At 48.4% G+C, this 19,751-nt stretch overlaps 1 protein-coding gene across 9 annotated transcripts in view; it reads left to right on the top strand.

The window, feature by feature from the left end:
• LOC147017509 (zinc finger protein 536-like) overlaps window positions 1-19,751 on the top strand; it is a 316,222-nt gene that overhangs the window by 46,566 nt on the left and 249,905 nt on the right. For 8 of the 9 annotated variants that reach the window (XM_085847221.1, XM_085847222.1, XM_085847214.1 and 5 more), the window contains 3 exons: window positions 2,343-2,424; window positions 7,139-7,258; window positions 8,507-10,567. In XM_085847221.1, the coding sequence (XP_085703347.1) occupies window positions 7,141-7,258; window positions 8,507-10,567 (2,179 nt within the window). In that variant the 5' untranslated portion in view covers window positions 2,343-2,424; window positions 7,139-7,140. The remainder of the gene's footprint in view (window positions 1-2,342; window positions 2,425-7,138; window positions 7,259-8,506; window positions 10,568-19,751) is intronic. The other variant, XM_085847220.1, reaches the window with a different exon arrangement.

Raw genomic sequence — 19,751 nt, 5'->3', positions numbered from 1 at the left:
CTGGAATCTTTCACGTTATCCTCACTGGTATCTTTAATGTGATCCTCACTGGGATCTTTCACATGATCCTCACTGGGATCTTTAATGTGATCCTCACTGGGATCTTTAATGTGATCCTCACTGGGATCTTTCATGTGATCCTCACTGGGATCTTTCATGTGATCCTCACTGGAATCTTTCACATGATCCTCACTGGGATCTTTCACATGATCCTCACTGGGATCTTTCAGGTGATCTTCACTGGGATCACTCAGGTGATCCTCACTGGGATCTCTCAGGTGATCCTCACTGGGATCTCTCAGGTGATCCTCACTGGGATCTTTCACGTGATCCTCACTGTGATCTTTCATGTGATCCTCACCGGGATCTTTAACGTGATCCTCACTGGGATCTTTCAGGTGATCCTCACTGTGATCTTTCATGTGATCCTCACTGAGATCTTTCACGTGATCCTCACTGTGATCTTTCATGTGATCCTCACTGGGATCTTTCACGTGAGCCTCACTGGAATCTTTAATGTGATCCTCACTGGGATCTTTCACGTGATCCTCACTGGGATCTTTCACGTGATCCTCACTGGGATCTTTCACGTGATCCTCACTGGGATCTTTCACGTGATCCTCACTGGGACCTTTCATGTGATCCTCACTGAGATCTTTCACGTGATCCTCACTGTGATCTTTCACGTGCTCCTCACTGTGATCTTTCATGTGATCCTCACGGGATCTTTTTAACGTGATCCTCACTGGGATCTTTCAGGTGATCCTCACTGAGATCTTTCACGTGATCCTACTGTGATCTTTCATGTGATCCTCACTGGGATCTTTCACATGAGCCTCACTGGAATCTTTAATGTGATCCTCACTGGGATCTTTCATGTGATCCTCACTGTGATCTTTCATGTGATCCTCACTGGGATCTTTCACGTGAGCCTCACTGGAATCTTTAATGTGATCCTCACTGGGATCTTTCATGTGATCCTCACTGGGATCTTTCACGTGATCCTCACTGGGACCTTTCATGTGATCCTCACTGAGATCTTCCACGTGATCCTCACTGTGATCTTTCATGTGATCCTCACTGGAATCTTTCACCTGATCCTCACTGGGACCTTTCAGGTGATCCTCACTGGGTCTGTGAAGTGATCATCACTCGGGCCTATCTCGTGATCATTTTCTAACGGAGTTTTTGTTGCTTGTTTAAAATTTCTTCACGGAATGGATGAGAGATCACACCCTGTGATTGTACAAGTTATATCATCTTAGCGCGGAAATGACGATCAAATGAGAGAAGATTCATCGTTTGGTTCTTCCCGTGCCAGTGAGTCAATGACAGTTTTGAATTCTTGGAAAGTACATTTGTCTGAGAATAAAGGCTTTGCTGCAGTTGTCTGCCAGGAGCTGAGAGAAAGACACCGATAATAAGGTTAAGTATAGCGCCAGTGACTGTAAGTGGCGAACGCTGACAGGACAGTCTCGCAGTCTCACCCTAAATCAATAATGACATAGATGGGAGCTTACGGCCCTTGCGTTCAGCTGCTTTGCAACCAACAGGCAGTCATCCTATTATGGAATTGTTGTCAGGGCGGCCTCAACGTAGCTTTTCTCATCGTCGCATCACTGACATCCACACAGAAAGCATTGCCTTATGAAATGGCGTGCACCTTTGGTAACGATTGAGATGGCACAGCAGCCGCATCTTTCTCGAACATCAGAAAGGATTTTTTTTTTTGTTTGTTTTTGTGTGTCGATCATTCTCACTCGTTAAGACCGTACCACGAGTGTCGTCAAAATGGCAAGGCTTCAGAATGATTGTGATGGCACGACTGATATGCTATTGAATTATACACGATGGTCTCAAAAGCGATCTTGAACGTTCCCAGGCGAAAATGTTCCAGTATATGAGAGTAGTACTCTCGCAGAACTATAGTTGGTAACAGGTCCTACTAGAGTCATCCGCACAGAATGACGACAGGAAAGGAATGCTATTTTTGCCTGCGTTGGTCCTGGAAAGCGGTCTTGTAATAATTTGACCCACGGTACTGGCTTTCAGGAGATGTTTTGTCTTAACGTCTCGTTTCATTGTTGTTCACAGTTCCCATTAGTATTCCAGCACGATAATCTGTTAATCAGCTGCCGTTTTGGATATGCTTATGTCAGGGGGATTGTAATCCTGGTGTTTTTATCCACACGATTGCAGTCTCATTTACTTCATGGAAAGGATGGGAAATATAACGAGGAACTAAAAGTATTTTTTGTTGTTGTTGTTGTTGTTGTTATTACTGCTGTTGTTTGACGTGGTGCGCTGATAAGTCTTGTTGCTGAATTTTTTCTCTGTCTCAGGGTACCACGCCTTGCAACTGACGTCAAGTTTCCCTGATCGTGGGGCAGCCCGGGAGGGGACATGCCTGAAGCTTTCAGCAAGGTAAGAGCAGTTATGAAACTTGTATTTTCTCCTCCACCGTGAGATGGAGAAGCAGACCGAACCATCCACATGTAAAGCTTGCGGTCGACTTGATAATGAGTGGTCAGTCAGTTTAGCTGTCAGTACAAAAAGCAATTTGTTTGCGGCACAGCAGATTTGTTTGAGTCCTGCGAGTCCGTGTCAGCACACACGTTCAACAATTTATCTGCGCTGACTTTTTGCAAACTTTCCCTCCTTCTTTGCTTGCAACCGTGCCCAGAGAGTGTGCTTTGCGCAAGAGTCGGAAGAGCAAAGGGTTAAGCGCATGCGATGCTGTACGTCCTTGTGTTTGTTCAGCTGCACGTATGTGTATGAAATGAGCCTTGGGACACGGCGGCTGTGTTTTTAATATTGTCTTTCGCAATCTCTGCTGTAAACAAATTTTGTGCAGATAACAGCATAAATGGATAATATGTCAGACATCTCCAGAAGGAATGCCGGAGTACAGTGTACATTTCTGGGTGTTTATTTATTGAGGTGCCATTGCATTATTCACTGTGGAGATCAAAAGCAGATGACAGATGAAAGAATAAAGTCTGTAGATATTCAAAGCAAGCCTCAAATTTAACCATTTTATACATATTGCCATCACAGCATTGCATCTTTCAATCTCCTCTATTGCCTGAAGACCATCTGCTCTAATGCTTGGAGTCGGGGGTGCGGGGGATGTGGGGGGGGGATTACGGCTGTGTGGGATGCTTTGAATTGAAACGACAAAAGATTTTGACTGCACTGGCCTGGTATCCATAGAGGGGACAGAGTGTACTCTGAAAAATGATACACTTTCTTCGAAGTGTCAAGAACAGAAGCCTCAAGTGCCACGTACAGTCGTACATGGCCTGTTGATCCGGCGACAAGCCCCTTGCATGCGCCTGTGGTCTCACACGCTGACAATATGCTTCCACTGTTTGAAAACTTATCAAATTATATTAGGGGCCTGCTGCGATTCCCGGTGCTTTTGCGGCAGTTTCGTACTGGCGATCGGTGGTGTCTGTTGTTTGCCTCCGTTTGCCTCCCAGGGACTGTGCTCTGCAATGTCATGCGAGTATGTTGTTGTGCACCATTCGGCAACTGATGGTGACTATTTCCTGATACAACTGGCATTTCCTGTGTTTTGTGCCAAAAGGAGCCTCTGTTGTTTTATCTGTGAACCCAGACTGATGTAGCCTTCACTGTCACAGCCAAGTCCCACTACTCGCACCATCAATAGCACAAACACATAATATATATCTATATATACACACACATATATTAAAGCTAAAGTTTTCTACTTTTGACAAACTATTCCCAGGTATCTTTAACAGAACAAAATTAATGTGATACTGTGCATATCACCAGATTGCATGCCAGCAGCAACAGAGTACTCTTCCCATGATCCATGAAGAGCTAACTTCAGAATAGGTTTTTGCTTCTGCTGCTTATAATGGAGATTCCAGCAAGATGTGCTAAACACTGGGGTAGTATAAGTAGATGGCATGCACACACCCCTGCCATTTTGGGGATAATCACCACCTCTATTTCGTCTGCTGAGCCAAGGGCAGTTGATAACCATATGTGCACATTCTCCACACATGTGGCAGCTGGGGTCTGGACTTGTCATGAACCTGAGTAGTTACAGGAATGATCAAGAAGTACAAGCCATCACTGCCACTTTGGCTACCCTCCTCGCTGGCCCAATAGCGCAATAGAAGCCACCCCTGCTGTACCCACCACACTGTCCTTGTTGGCCCCTCAATGGCTGCCATTGTTCTTCCAATGATATTCACTTAGTAAGACATGCCCACCATATCTGTTTCAGATTTTACTGTTAAAATTACTTGAAATAGCATGTTCCATCTGTGGGAGAGATCACGTTCCGAGCACAATATCTCGGGGGCAAAGCACAAACCAGGACTTATCAGAATTTTCGCTTGGACAAAAGAGATTTGCCCTTTGCCCGTGAACAGGGAGATGTAAAGAGACACAAATAATGTCTTTCAGGCAAAAATAAATAAAAATAAAATAAAAAAAACGCCATTATTGTTCTCTGGATAAGCACATTACCATTGCTGCAAGGTCATTGGCTATCACCCGGTGCTGAATGTATAGAACAAATTAATTTTTAGCTGTAACGATTTTTGTCAGCCTGACTCGGTTCACCTTCTGGCTTGGAAATTTGATTGGTATTTGCAGTGGCAGGATAAACACAAATGACCTTGGCTCTAAGAACACCGTAATCGTTCTTTCTGAGTTGCAATGCGGGTTGAGATAATAGGTTTATAACACTTCTGCGCTACGCTCCATCAAATAGCAACAGAATATAAAGAAAGCAACAGGGAATAGAGGAAAAATTAAAGTACTTAGGCTATCTTGAAAAGGGAAGTGTCCCCCCCCCCCTTTTCTACGAGGCACACCGTTATTAATTCTAACCATCGCAGAGAAGCAGGAAATCCTGTATCTCATCAGATCTAGATCCTTGAGAAGGCCTAGCTTGAGGCCTACACAGCTCTGATAAACACACGGAGCTGGACCAATGCACAGCCACTGTGTCCATATCCTCGTAAGTACCGACATTGATTATTCTCGGCATTTATATCAAGGGGTTGTCTGTTACCATGAAAACACTTGCACGGTAAATTGAAATCATCATGGTGCTTTCATCAAGTCCAAATATAATGGCGCTATTGGATCTGTGAAGTTTATTCTGCATTTTCTTCTAAAATCAGCACCTTTTTCACGATGCTCTCTTATCGTGGCGTGTCAGGCCTAATTAAACTGCAAATGAGGGAAATAAAATGTATAAGGTACATTATTATTTTGTTCCCTGTATAAATTCTGTGGAACAGATTATTGCAATGTGTTGTGCTTAATTATTGTAAACCACCTTCTCTGTCTCTCTGTCTCTCTGTCTCTCTATTTCTCTGTCTATTTCTCTGTCTCTTTCCCTCTGTCTCACTGTCTCTCAATTTCAAATCTCTCTATTTATGTCTGTTTGTCTGTCTGTCTCTCTCTTTGTCTCTCCTCCACCTGCATATTACCCAATGCTGGCCCTCCCCACCAGCAGATCCGGAATGTGATCCTCCCACCCTCATTTAGATGCCAGACCTTGCCTGCTGAAACCTTTTAATTGTCAAACAGTTTTTTGAAATGTGATCACATCCCCTGCCATCTGCACATTCTTAGTACATCTTGGGCCCCTTCCGCTTCATAACCAATACAGCAGCTCAAGAAGCACTCTCATGCACAAGCAGCATGAATCATGGATTGGGATTGGGGGTGGGGGGTTGGAGGCTTAGCCTTATTTTCCTCTACTCTACCCACTATTGGCAACAAAAGCAGCATAGCAGACTGCATGCATAATGGGGGATTGTATACAAATTTAATGAATCAAGTAACAGGAGCACCACATCTGTGAGCTACGTGTCTCGTAGATCTTCAATGATGCACTTATCACTCAGGCGCTCTTATAGAGATTGCCTGGGGGAAAACATGGCCAGCGTGATCAAACCCACCTTCCGTTCCCCCTCCTCAAACCCTTTTTGCCATCCCAAATCTCTTAAATATGTTTTCCATCGACACGACAATTGATATCCCTTAGATTAAAAATGAGTCTTTGATATTAGTGTCAATTATTCTCCTTATAACTTTCGCCACTGAAGGTGGAAGGTAGTTATGTTTTCACCCCTGTTTGTTTGTTTGTGTGCAGGGTATCTCAAAAAGTTGTAGACAGATTCATATGAAACTTGGTGGACAGGTTGGTTGTGTGACAAGGAAGAATTGATTAGATTTTGGTGAAGATCACGATCCAGATCCGATAATTTTTTTTCAAAGTGATTCTTTGCCATTGAGAGACAAAGCCAAAAACGAGGTATAGCATGATATCTCAAAAAGTTATTGGGCCCGATATATTCGACTGGATCAGGCATTGCGTGGTGGAGGTATGCGCTCAACTGAGTGCCCTTCTGGTTTTACACATGTTGTGGGGCTGTACCACTGACAAAGCAATTCCTAAAATTTTGCTTTAAAAATCTGAATAATGCCCGACATACAAATATCGGGTGATGTGAGAAAAATGAACAAGGTAAGAGGGCATTTGGCTCGACTAATCTTCTTCGCAACCTCACTTGTTGCTTTCCGACCAATGGCATGCTTCTTTGAAAGACACGTGTTGCATTCTTGTGTTTTGTTTTAAGTTCCAAAGCTCATGCATCCCACATGGTAGCAACGCGACCTGTTACAATCAGTGTCTTCATCAGGCACAGGGAATGTCCCTGTTCCAATCTTACCATGTGTTCCACAAACAGCAGTCACTAGGACTTCGGTCGTCTTGTCAAAGATGTTGTGTAACCTTTTAGTGTGTGTGTGTGTGTGTGTGTGTGTGTGTGTGTGTGTGTGTATGTGTGTGTGTGTGTGTGTGTGTGTGTGTGTGTGTGAGAATGAGAGAGAGAGAATGAGAGAGAGAATGAATGAGAGAATGCAATTTCAATAAATAAGAAATCTGAGCATGACTGTTATCTTGAATTATTGAACACAGCCCTATGTAGATGCATCTCACAGCAGAGCTATCAGATTAGAATGCAGTCTGTAGTTATTTACTTGCAGCCTTAATAATGGATTTGCTTTAGCCACACACACTTGCACCAAAGTGAAAATACCAAGGTTGGCGGTTAAAGCACTCTCGACGTCTCTCCCGCAGGGATGAAGTCTCTGAGTTTGGGGTTGGGCCACGGCTTGCCGGAGGTCAGATCCCAGCTCGGATCGCATCTACTCAATGGCCAGTTGCTTCTTTCGCAGCGGCTTCACAGTCACCAGCTAGGTGCGTAACACGTGCCAGGAATCGAACACCGTTGCATGTTGAACAGAGCTAAAATCTCTGCCTCTTTTAATGGGCTGAGATCCAACTTGATGCCAGTTTGAACAAGCTGCATAATCATGGTTAATCACTAGTTTTAGTTCAAGGCATGGCTTTGAAAAGAACACTGTGATTGTATCTATCGCTCCATTTATCTTTTTACAAAATAAAATTCCAGAAAAAAAATACAAATATATTTACAAAGGGGCTGTGTCTGCGTTTTGTGTATTTATGGGGGCAGCAGGTAAATTGAAGATAGTTTAAGGGAGGTGAACAAGAATAAAGGTGAAAAGGGGAAGGATTTTGAGTGGAAGGGAAGAAAAGGTATAAATATATGTGGGAAAGGGTTGAAGTATGCTGAAGGAGAGGGAAAGGGAGTGGGGTTAGAAGAATGTCATATTAACATTCCATAATTTTGCGTATGATATATGTAGTTGACCCCAACATTATTTGATGCTGAAAAATCTTGCACACAATTTCAATTGTTAATGCATGTTCTTGAGTTTGAATGCTTTGTTTCCTCTATTATACTTATCTTTGAGCGTTATCGGCAAATATAATGAAATCGATGATGTGATGCGTTTTTTATATTTTTTTCTGAACATTTTTAAAATTAATAATCCTTTGATGTTCCACATTTAAATTTATGAGAGCCTCCGATTTACTGAGGTTTTATTCAATTGCTGAACCTTTATGAACTAGCTCGATTCGAAGTTAATCAGGGTCAGATTTCTACATTCTCTTGATTGTATTGAAACTGAAGGTGGTTGTGAATTCCAGCACAGAACTAGCGGTCTGCGTTGGCGACACAAGAGTATTAAAGAAACAACAAAAGAATAGAACAGTTCAGGTTATCAGCCATGACAAATTTACAAAAGTGCTGAAATTTCAGGATTTGCGCTTCTTTGGCATTCTGTTTCGCTCCGTCCGAGGAAAGGGTCAGTCCCAAAACGTCGTTGCTTCAGTAGCGTTTCCACGGCGGATAACCTAAACTGTTTTGTTCTTTTTATGCGTTGGAACTGCTTTAGTGAGAAATATTTAAGCTGTTGATGAATTTCACGCAATGGTCAGCGTTTCATTTCGGAATGATCGGATGAGAATTTACCTGCAAATTTAAAATCATGTCACAAGTATCCTCACTGTTGAGACATTGGATCCGCTCATGAAGGGTAATGCTAAAGGTGTGCATGGATTTTATTCTGTTTTAATCAGGAGACTCTACAAATAATTTTCAAAGGAGTGGACAGGCTCGAGAGACAATGAATGGGAGTTGGGAGCAAAACAAAGAGCTCAAGAGTCATGGGGCGTCTGGGCACAGCCCAGAGCAAGATTCAATGTCATCCGGGAAGCTCCCGCTCAGTCTTTTTTCAATGGGCCTCGGCTATGAAGATGGTGAGCGATTGTCTGGCCACATACGCCGACAAAGTCCTGAAGATCATCGGAATGCGTTGCGTGTGCCGGTGGTGCATGGAGCGGAAGAAGACCCCAAAAAAGCTCGCAAGTACCCATGTCAGATTTGTGGAAAGCGCTTCCGTTTCAACAGTGTGCTCTCCTTACACATGCGCACGCACACGGGTGAAAAGCCCTTCAAGTGTCCTTATTGTGACCATCGTGCTGCTCAAAAAGGCAATTTAAAGATTCACATGAGAACACATGTCAGGGCAGGAAGCAGCACCACCAACGATATGGGACCGTTGCCTGGACTTAGACGGGAAGAGGAGAGCCGGCTGCTGCTGGAGCTGGAGGAGCGTGCTGTGCTGAGAGACCTTCAGATGAAGGCAAGTGTCGGAATGACAGATGGTGAGAAAGTTACTGGAGAGACTGATTCAAGTAGCATTGAGGCTGAGAGCAAGGCAATGGAAAAAGAGGGATCAAAGGAAGAAGGCACAGCATCCGGATTTCGTTGTATGTTTTGCAAAGGAAAGTTTAGAAAGCACATGGAGTTGGAAAGACACATCCGAATTCTACACAAACCATACAAATGCACACTCTGTGATTTTGCTGCTGCACGTGAGGATGCTTTGGCTGGTCACCTTGAGGTAGCCCATGTGGTTGCTGAAGCGCAGGTGTCGGGACAAATTGCTGAAGGTTCTAGTTCCAAGAGCAGCAGCAGTGGAGGTGCGGCACGTTGCGAGGAGTGTGGGCAGACATTCGCACAAGTCTGGTTTCTTAAGGCACACATGCGTAAGCATAAGGGTTCTTTGGATCATGCTTGCTCGGTTTGCGGTCGACGGTTCAAGGAGCCTTGGTTTCTGAAAAACCACATGAAAGTTCACACTAACAGCGCAGCCAAATTGGCAAAGTTGGCCGCCAGCAAAGCTGCTGCAGCAGCCGCAGCATCTGCAGCACGGTCCCTGAAGCAAACACTGGATGGACCTCCAGCCACTATTAATGATGTCGTGCAAGAAAGGGCTCATATATCCAAGGCTACACTGTATGAGACTTGTATGACATGTGGCTTTCTTTTCCCTGACAAAGTCAGCCTTGCAGAACACAGCAGGCTCCATGGACGAGGAGAAAGCTTCCAGGAAAATGGTAAGCCAGATAGTGATGGGTCATTTACCACCAAGCCAGACAACTCCAAGCACTCGTTCCTTGGCAGCTTAGATCTTATCCCACCATCACCAGCTGAGAGCTTGGCCCATCTACGTCTGGGCTCATCTCGTGTAGCAGAATTTGACCCCATCAATAGCTACCAGGCTTGGCAACTCTATACCAAAGGTACTGTGGTTGAGCCTGTGATGGAAAACAAAAGCTTTGAAGAGGTCAGAAGAGGTTTGACTTCCATGCCCAACCAAGCTGAGCTACTGACTGCTGAGAAAAGGCGACTTCATTCTGATGGAGATGACAAGATGCTTGGAAAACGCCAGAACACAAATCTTGAATCTGAAAGTGTTGAAGCTAATGCTTTAATACGATACTCAACAGCAAACACTGTTGTTGCCTTTCGGCCCCCAAGCTTGGCTTGTCGGGCTCGGCCACGGCTTCGTGAGGGGCCTTTGTACGGGAAACCTCTGCCCCAGGCAAGATGGCTTGAAGGCAAACACCCGACAGACTCCCAACCGCAGTGGCGGTCAAGTGGAAGCAGCAGTAGTGAAAACCATGGTGCAGCTGAGGAGAGAGGGTGTATTGTCAGCTCTGAGGGTGGCTTGGCCTGTGGCAGTGAACCGAGCTCCCCTGCTTCTTCTTCAGCTCAAGAGGAGAGTGGAGGAATCGAAGCAACGACTGAAGGCGATGGTGTCACTGGCTCATTGTCTTCTACTCCAACGTCTGGTGAGGCCTTCATGAAATATTGTTTCTTGTCTTTATATAAGATTTATTTATTTTCTTTTAACGTGCAGTTGCAAAAATAATAAAATAGTGAGTAATATTTGATTTCATATCAGACTTGACGGAAGAAAGGTTTTACATTAAAAGAGGAAGTGATTGCTTCCGACGCTGCTTGAGAAATAAATAACATTGCAGTGCTGAGACACCTATTTCAAGGAGAATTTCATGGAAAACTGTTCGGTAAAAATAGCTCGAAAGTAAGTTTAAAGTTAAGTTTCCAGCATGCATATAACAAGGCAACAACACATCTAACGAAGGGAAATGGCCAACATTCGACCATTGTAGTGACACTGCCATTACTAATAATGCTACAGGAGATCCCAGTGGATTTGGTTGAGCTGTGATAGCAAAATTGGGCAAGGCCGAGCATCGACCCGAGGGGCCACGCATTCAAATTGTGCTTCAGCCTGTCACTCATTCATCATCGAAACCAAGCCATTCCCGAGCAACTGAACATTGCCACGACATCACTTTGGCAATGAGGAAAAATGACAGAACCTGTATCACGATGAATTTTCCCCCTCTCACCTTGGGGCTGATTGTCAAACCACACATCCCCAGTTATGAGATCATATTATTGATAATTTAGCATGATAATGAAGGATGGAGAAGATAACGGTGAATGTCATAAGGAAAACTTGTAAGATGGGTGATTGTAAGGATTTGAGGGATGTTGGTAAGTAAGGATATAGGGGTATGATGATTGGCAGTAAAAATGATTTGAATCACAATTTTTTGTTTTGTTTTATAACCCCAGAAGCAATCTATGCAGTTCCACAGAATATTGTGTCTGCCCTTAGCTTTGCAATGCTTGCAAGTATCAATTATACAAAATTCTTCTAATGGGGTGGCTTGTATTGTGTGCGGCATCCATTGCCTGTTACTTTGTGATGCATCGCAAATCGGTCATCAAAACACGACTCCAGCTCCTTAGTGGGGAGATTGTATCGCCTGCAAAACAGAATTTTATTGTTACGGTCATTCACCGTGTCTCGGGGGCCCGAGCTGTCGCTGCCTTGATGGTTCCCAGTGGGAGGCAACCTGCGCACCTGTCCTTGCTGATGAGTTCGGTGGCTCCCTACACACTAGTGCTCTCGGTCGACGCTTGAACGCGTGCCACCAGGTCCATGGTACAGGCACAAAACAGAAATCGTTATTTCACGAGTGGTCACCATATGTTATTTTTATTTTTTATTTTTTTTAAGAAAACACGAATTATTTTATGGTATTGATGGAAATAATTGAATGTCTTTATAAATGAGTACAACTGATTTCAAAGGAGAGCAATATTTGGTGAAAATAATGAACAAATGCAGGTTTCACAGGTGTCAAGCAACCACAGGCCAGCACCTCTTGACATGTTCAAAGAAAGTGTTGATACAATGTATAGTGGAGTCCCATTAAGAGGAATTGTCGATAAGTCGAGCAATGATCAGATAAACAGCGATTACAATGACTCGGTCTCATTAATCCAACATGGATAAAAGGAACGCTGTTAGTTTGAATAACTTTGGCGCATTCGGCTTAACGGTGTTCATCATTTGGCTGAATATAATTCGTCTTGTTTTCTGCTGAAACCTTCAACTTACTCGTGTATTTGACTGCATCATGTGTTGGCTGTATACGGATTAACGGTGCTCGGCTTACTTTCTACTGCATGGAGATTACGTCTTGTCTCGACACGTTAAGGAGATAATCCAGAGCATGCATCTCCAAAGAGACATGTATATATATTGTTGCGGTCTTCGCGCCCGCCGGCGTGCGACGGCCACGTAACTCGAATCGCGGCACGTCGCCCACCGGACGGACAATCCAGTCGTGACCCTCTCGGACTAACGCCGGGAACCAGTCACGGGTGGACCTTTCGGTCTCACCGCGATCGAGCCAATCAGCCCCCGCGTGGGATAGGGTTGCTCGCCAAATTCGAACTACCTAAGTACCCACGCGGAGGGTAGACCGGGCGATCGCACCTCGCCGCAGGTCGACTTCGGACACGGGCCACTTAAGCGACCCGTTCCGACTATCAGAATAACCGAGCAGTGTTATCGTCGACCTCGACGGTTCGATTAATTATCGGGCGTATTCAGCCCACTACCAACCCTTTACGTGAAGCAAGATGGGGATTCAATGGAGGAAAAGACGAAGCGAAACGGGAGAACAGTTCAACAATAAAGCACATTTATTCTCGGCACACGGGAAGCACACAAATACAATTCCACCAAATGCACACAAAAAAGAAAACACAATTCCATTTACACAAAAAGCAAACATAAAAGTGAAAACACAGTGCAGAGCTAATACCGACTACCGAGCACACGGCAACACTTATACAATTCTACTTCACAGACGGCGCCGACAACACATACCCAAAACCAAGGAAAAGAAATACCCTCAAGAATGAGGTAGGCCTGGGGCCGAGACCAGGTCGGGCCTACCCGTCTGGTGATGAGACGCGGAGCGGCGATGGCCCCGCAACCCGCGGGCCTCGTGGACAGTGCCTGGCAGGGGGGTGGGAACGGGGCCCCCTTGGTCGCACTATCTCAGCGCGGGGGGGAAACAGGAGGGGGGGTTGCTGATGCTCGGGGTATAGAGGATCTTTATTATGTGCGACGAGCGTCTCCACCTCGGCCAGGTCGCGCTGCCGGCCTCCCTCGGGCGCGCAGCTCCTTGCACGACGCGAGCACCCTTCGTCCGACTCGCCGCCTCTCCACAGCTCGTCCCCTCCGTTCCGACTCTCCTTCGCCTCGTTCCGACCTTTACGACTCCCTTCTTCCTCGTTCCGACTTCTTACTTCTCCTTTCTTCCTCGTTCCGACTTCTTACTACTCCTTTCTTCCTCGTTCCGACTTCTTACTACTCCTTTCTTCCTCGTTCCGACTTCTTACTCCCCTTTTACTGACGAACACCGTCCTTTTATCCCCCCGTAACTTCGCCTTTGACCCCCTCCCTTTGACCTTTCAACTCGCTCCCCATTGGCCCGACAAAAAGTGGGCGTGAAGGCTTTTTGATCCACAAATTTGCATATATCGATCGCCCTGGGGGCGGGGCCAATTCGCCCCTCGCTCACCGATTGGACGGCAAAAAGTGGGCGTGTGTCGTTTTGGATCCGTTTTTGAAGCAGAAAATCCGTGATTTTGTACACGCTGTTCAACGTGCGCCCTACACGAGTCCAGCATCGGTGCCCATGAGTGGCGCGAGATGACGGTGATGCGATGGTGGCGAGTTGTGACGGCGGTAAAGGTCATGGCGGTTGTGGTGAAGCGGGGTTGTGGTTGGTGGTTGATGTTGTGGTTGTGATCATGGCGGTTGGTCCAAAATAAAGATAGTGAAAGAAAAACGGCTATCCTGAAGAGTCGCAGCACGTATAAATGACATGTATTCCCACTAGACAACGGGTTTGGGCCTAACTACACATGCACTTACCGAGATACCTCACCTAAGGGACCTGAATGGTGGTTTGCGAATCTGGTAACCACAACACTACCCCCTTCCCTTTTTACAGACTCGTCCCGAGTCGCCAAATTTTTCGTGTGCCATCATGTGTAGTTTTCCCCTAGTACATTTTACCTACGGATCCCTGAGTGCGACATTCATGGTATTCGTGTCCCCAAAATAAATAACCTGAGGCTGCGTAACTATCTGAACAAACTCACTCACACGGACGACTTAAATAAAATTGCCGGCGCTAAGACATACATGCCGGGGGCGCACTCATATTTACAGTACATCTTAACCTTAACTTACAAATTTTACACTAAACCATGGCCCAGGATCATTGAACTCTGCAAAAAGAAAGCAGTTAGCAGGGAGCCAGGCTGCCCGCATGCAGTCTCTGGCTCAAACAATGCAGGTGACAGGGAACGTGGCTGGCTGCTCACACGCAGTCCAAGGCCTTCCCTTTTGAACTGAACTCAGTGAACCACAACGGTGCTTGGGCTGCACAAACGCAGTCTCCGTGCCAGCTCCGTGGCACACGCCATGAGCACAACGAATGGATGCATGAACGGTTTGAACTGAATGCAGTGAACCACAACGGTGCATGGGCTGCACAAACGCAGTCTCCGTGCCAGCTCAAGTGGCACACGCAATGAGCACAACGAATGGATGCATGAACGGTTTGAACTGAATGCAGTGAACCACAACGGTGCATGGGCTGCACAAACGCAGTCTCCGTGCCAGCTCAAGTGGCACACGCAATGAGCACAACGAATGGATGCATGGACACAAACACGGTGCACGGGCCGCCACTGCAGGCCCGTGTTGTAGCTGCCAACAGGGCAGTTCTTGCAGCTTGCAAACTGTTGCTTTTACGATCCTGGCGCACATGGAAATGAACAGGGGGGGGCAAAGCAAAAATTGAACGGGGCTGGTGAACGTGGGCAGTGGGCATGGCATGGCAAAGGCAAGCAGGCAAACACAGCCCGCAGAAGAAGGCCGCTGCAGGCAAACTCAGCCCGCAGACGAACTGGCCGGCACAGGCCTCGAAGAAAAAAACAGCTAGCAGATGAACTGGCCGGCACAGGCCTTGCAGCACACAGCTGCCGATGAGGTTGGCCGGCCTCCGCCTTGAAGTAAAACACGGCCAGCCGATGAAGTGGCCAGCCTTTGCCGTTCAGTGGAGGTTGGTGGAGGGAGTGCGGTGGTGCTGGCCACTCGGAAGGCGGGCTCGGACCTACCTACCTGTCTCCCTCCCAACCTATCGCCTTTGCCTGTCACTGTACATACCCACTCCCTTAATTTGTGAAAAACCAATTTAGCCCCCACTTATTTTTTTTGTTGTTTTTATTTTTACTTCCCCACTATAAATCGTCCCCTAACCCCCTTTATCGTCCTTGTTCGGCTAACCTATACTGTCACCTAGCCTACTCCCAACCCCTACGTTCCCTTCCCGGAGGGGAATAAGGGAGAGCTAACGTCCTGTGTCGAGGCCCAACGAAGCCTCAGAATGGCCTCCCCAGAGTTCGGCGATCTTAACCAAAGTGGGTCCAGCGGCCCACAACGACAGCGAGGGGATGGATGGTGCGGAGGGGTACATCTCCTAATCTACCCTAACCATTTAACTGTTAAACTACCCCGGGGCTTTCAACAAGCGCCTCTCGCTTAAACTATTGGTTCTAACAACCCAGATTCCCGTCGCCTGTGTTGGTGTCCTCACAATTTCGGGCCTCGCCCCCCAATTTTCTCTCCGTGCCCTCACACGGTCTCCTGGCTGGGACACGTGGCTCCCTTTGGCAGGCACGACCCTCTGCCGATTCTCCCGCTATGGCACCCCCGGGCACTACACTGCCTCCGAGCCTACCAGCTCCCTAACACCAGGGAGTGCCCCCTATGGCACCTCCCCTGAAACGCACACGTGGCAGGCCGGCCTCCCGGGCCCCTTTCCGAGGGTCACCCGTGCCCACAACACTGCCCACGCGGCTAATGGCGCCCCGGGCCCCCGCACCAAGCAGGCGCACCCGTGCCCACTACTCTATCCCGGCCCCCCATGGGCCCTTGGCCTACCGCGGCCGACATGCCTGGTGCCCGGGGTGCCCACGCAGCGATACTCACCTTTCGCAGCCACGCTCCCAAGCCCGTCAACAGGGCTCCTGCACCCCTCCAAATGGGTCTCGAGCCTACTTTCCCACCAACAGCAAAACGACCTCCATTTTTCAATTTGACTAACCCAGCTAACTCACTTTATACTGACCCCGGGGTCCCTTGAGGCGGGAGTCACTCCTCCCCCAATCACTCATCGCACCATGCATTCCCCATTCGCTCCATACACACAGACCCGCTGGCCTCACTCACTCAACAAGTACTCACCTCACAACTCACCAACAACTCTTCCAACACACACACCGCTGAACTCTGCCATCCTTCTAACTACATCCCCTAACTAACTCGTGCTCCCACGTCGTCCCTTAAACTACAGCACGTTCCTTTTAACACTACGTAGCTAAGCTACGTCCCCACTACACATCCAAAGTCTGTCCATGTCTCCAAATCAATCATTTTATTTCCCAACCTAAATCTGGCTACAATCCCTCTAACTAATCCATTCCACGGACTCCATGAGGACTTACCCCTGCCCCATGAAGTCGGTCTAGCTGAGCTAACCCTTCCCCCTAACTAGTTTTCCATCCTGTGCCCAGGTAAGGGGGTCTTTCACCCCTTGCCCAGGAATCCTGTACACCCGAAAGTGAGGCTTGCTCCCTTTTTTTTTTCCATGCGCAGCACCTGCGCGGCAACTCAGAGCTCGCGCACTTTTCACCTGGCCGTGACGTCATGCAGCTGCACGTGTTCCTCGTCCCTCCTTGGACGGGACCATCCGGCAGAGATACCCCTCCTGCCGGATTCCAACCCCACGTGCAGCCATGACGTCACCGTGCGCAAAAAAAACACAAGCCCCACGTCTCGAGGGGTTTCCCACGCGAACACATGTGCTTTGCCCGTTGGAGCTTAACACACACGATCGCGTGGAGAACCCGTCCGGTCCAAATCCATTTACCTGCCTAAACTTTGTCCGTCCGCGGGATCGGCAAATCCACCGCGTGCGTTTCCGGACCGGGACTTCACTCTCGCAAGCGAGCACGTGGCGGTCTCGTGCGTTGCACAGCACGAACCGCGTGCTCACTGCTGGGTGAACCCGGCACGGTCCTCGAAACAACTACAGCCGCTACTCGGCTTTCTCTCCTCTGTCGCCGTCTCCGTCGCCATTCCACACACGCATACCTGCGTGTCCTGACACTTACACAGTCCACACCATCACATTCACACGGGGAGACGCGGCTGCGTGCTCCCGCATGCCAACCGACATCTCCCTCTCATACCGCTCTCTCACACACACGGTCTCCCTTGCACACAGCGACCTTGCACACGGCCGTTCACTCACGCGTGCCTCACTACTCTCACACCGTGCCTCATCCACACACGCGGGGGCACTCACCCGCGGTACCTCACTCATACACACGGCGACACTCACACACGCGGTCTCTTCCACACACGGTGCCCCATCCACACCCGGCGTGCTGGGAAGCACACACTCCGGCACCATCGCCACCACACCACTCACACACGGGGTCGCTTCCACACACGGGGACGCACTCACCCCTTGCACCACACACACAGGGACAACCACACTGGGGATTCGTGTCCCCACAAGGGTCTCCGGGGCCTCTACACCCCCCAAGCTCTCCAAGCTCCTGTCCACAGCACCCGTCCTCTCAACCTCGCAAAGCACGACCGAACTCACCTGGTCGTGACTCGCCTCAAGGGGCATACTCCCTCCCCCTCGTTCCTGGAGGAGGCCATCCAGGTGCTCGCACTGGGTCTCCACACGCTCCGCGAGCTCACCCCCATTATCCTCCACTACCTCCGTGTGTGTGTGTGCGTCACTTACCCCATCTTCATCGTGTAGTCTTCCCTCTATTTTTTTTGTCTCCCGTGTCTCTGCCAACTCTTCACCCTTTACCTCCCTTGTCTCAACTATTATTTCCGTTGTCGTCACCTCGTGTCTCGTCTCACACGTTTTGGTCTCCCCATTTAATTTTCCCTTTCGGTCATCGTCACGACCCTCGCCCAACACGTTCCACGAATTATTTTTTCACCCGCCTCCACCGCGGGCCTGTCAGCCGTTGCACCCCCATCCAGCTCGTTTGCTCCTACACGTGGAGTCGCCATTCCCAGCTCCCTGGTCACGGCCTTCATGCCCGCCTGCAGGCATCGGCCCATGTTCTGCGTCTCACCCCGTAGTTCTTTCATTTCTTTTCTCATTTGCTGTGTATTCGCATCCATCGTTTCGTTCATGCCTTTCATTTCGTTTTTTATTTCATTTGTATTTGTATCCATCGTCGTTTTCACTTCATTCATTTGTTTGTTCATTGCCGCCAGCATGGCGCTTAGCTGGGCCATGTTGGATGCACTCAGCTGAGCCGTTTCGGCAAGGGTTGGGGAAGGGTCTTGGTGGAGAGGGGGGGGGGAGGTGTCATACACCGCGGCCGCTGCCGCCTCGGGCCCTGGGTTCAGTTGGGCGAGTCCGTGTTCCTGCACAATCAACATTTCCTGCTCGGGGATTCCATCCTGGACCATGGATCCTACACATTCTACATCCATTTCTAATACCCCCGGCTCCCGCTCGCCTTGAGACGCCATCTTGCTTCTCGTGAAGGGTTAATTTGCTCGCTCGTAATTTGGAGGGAATCGGGGGTCGCTTCTCTCACCCCTGGACCGATTCCCGTGAATTTCGCTGGAGACAGGAGAGCCTGTTGTCCCGCTCTCCAATACCAGTGCCGCGAGGAGGGCGATGAATTTGCATCCCACTCCTGACACCAGTGTTGCGGTCTTCGCGCCCGCCGGCGTGCGACGGCCACGTAACTCGAATCGCGGCACGTCGCCCACCGGACGGACAATCCAGTCGTGACCCTCTCGGACTAACGCCGGGAACCAGTCACGGGTGGACCTTTCGGTCTCACCGCGATCGAGCCAATCAGCCCCCGCGTGGGATAGGGTTGCTCGCCAAATTCGAACTACCTAAGTACCCACGCGGAGGGTAGACCGAGCGATCGCACCTCGCCGCAGGTCGACTTCGGACACGGGCCACTTAAGCGACCCGTTCCGACTATCAGAATAACCGAGCGGTGTTATCGTCGACCTCGACGGTTCGATTAATTATCGGGCGTATTCAGCCCACTACCAACCCTTTACGTGAAGCAAGATGGGGATTCAATGGAGGAAAAGACGGAGCGAAGCGGGAGAACAGTTCAACAATAAAGCACATTTATTCTCGGCACACGGGAAGCACACAAATACAATTCCACCAAATGCACACAAAAAGAAAACACAATTCCATTTACACAAAAAGCAAACATAAAAGTGAAAACACAGTGCAGAGCTAATACCGACTACCGAGCACACGGCAACACTTATACAATTCTACTTCACAGACGGCGCCGACAACACATACCCAAAACCAAGGAAAGAAATACCCTCAAGAATGAGGTAGGCCTGGGGCCGAGACCAGGTCGGGCCTACCCGTCTGGTGATGAGACGCGGGCAACGATGGCCCCGCAACCCGCGGGCCTCGTGGACAGTGCCTGGCAGGGGGTGGGAACGGGGCCCCCTTGGTCGCACTATCTCAGCGCGGGGGG

This window comes from Eptatretus burgeri, chromosome 11, assembly GCF_056783735.1.
Source record: "Eptatretus burgeri isolate ZD-2024b chromosome 11, Ebu_testis_v1, whole genome shotgun sequence".
Taxonomy (NCBI): domain Eukaryota; kingdom Metazoa; phylum Chordata; class Myxini; order Myxiniformes; family Myxinidae; genus Eptatretus; species Eptatretus burgeri.
This window is presented reverse-complemented; position numbering and strand designations above follow the sequence as displayed.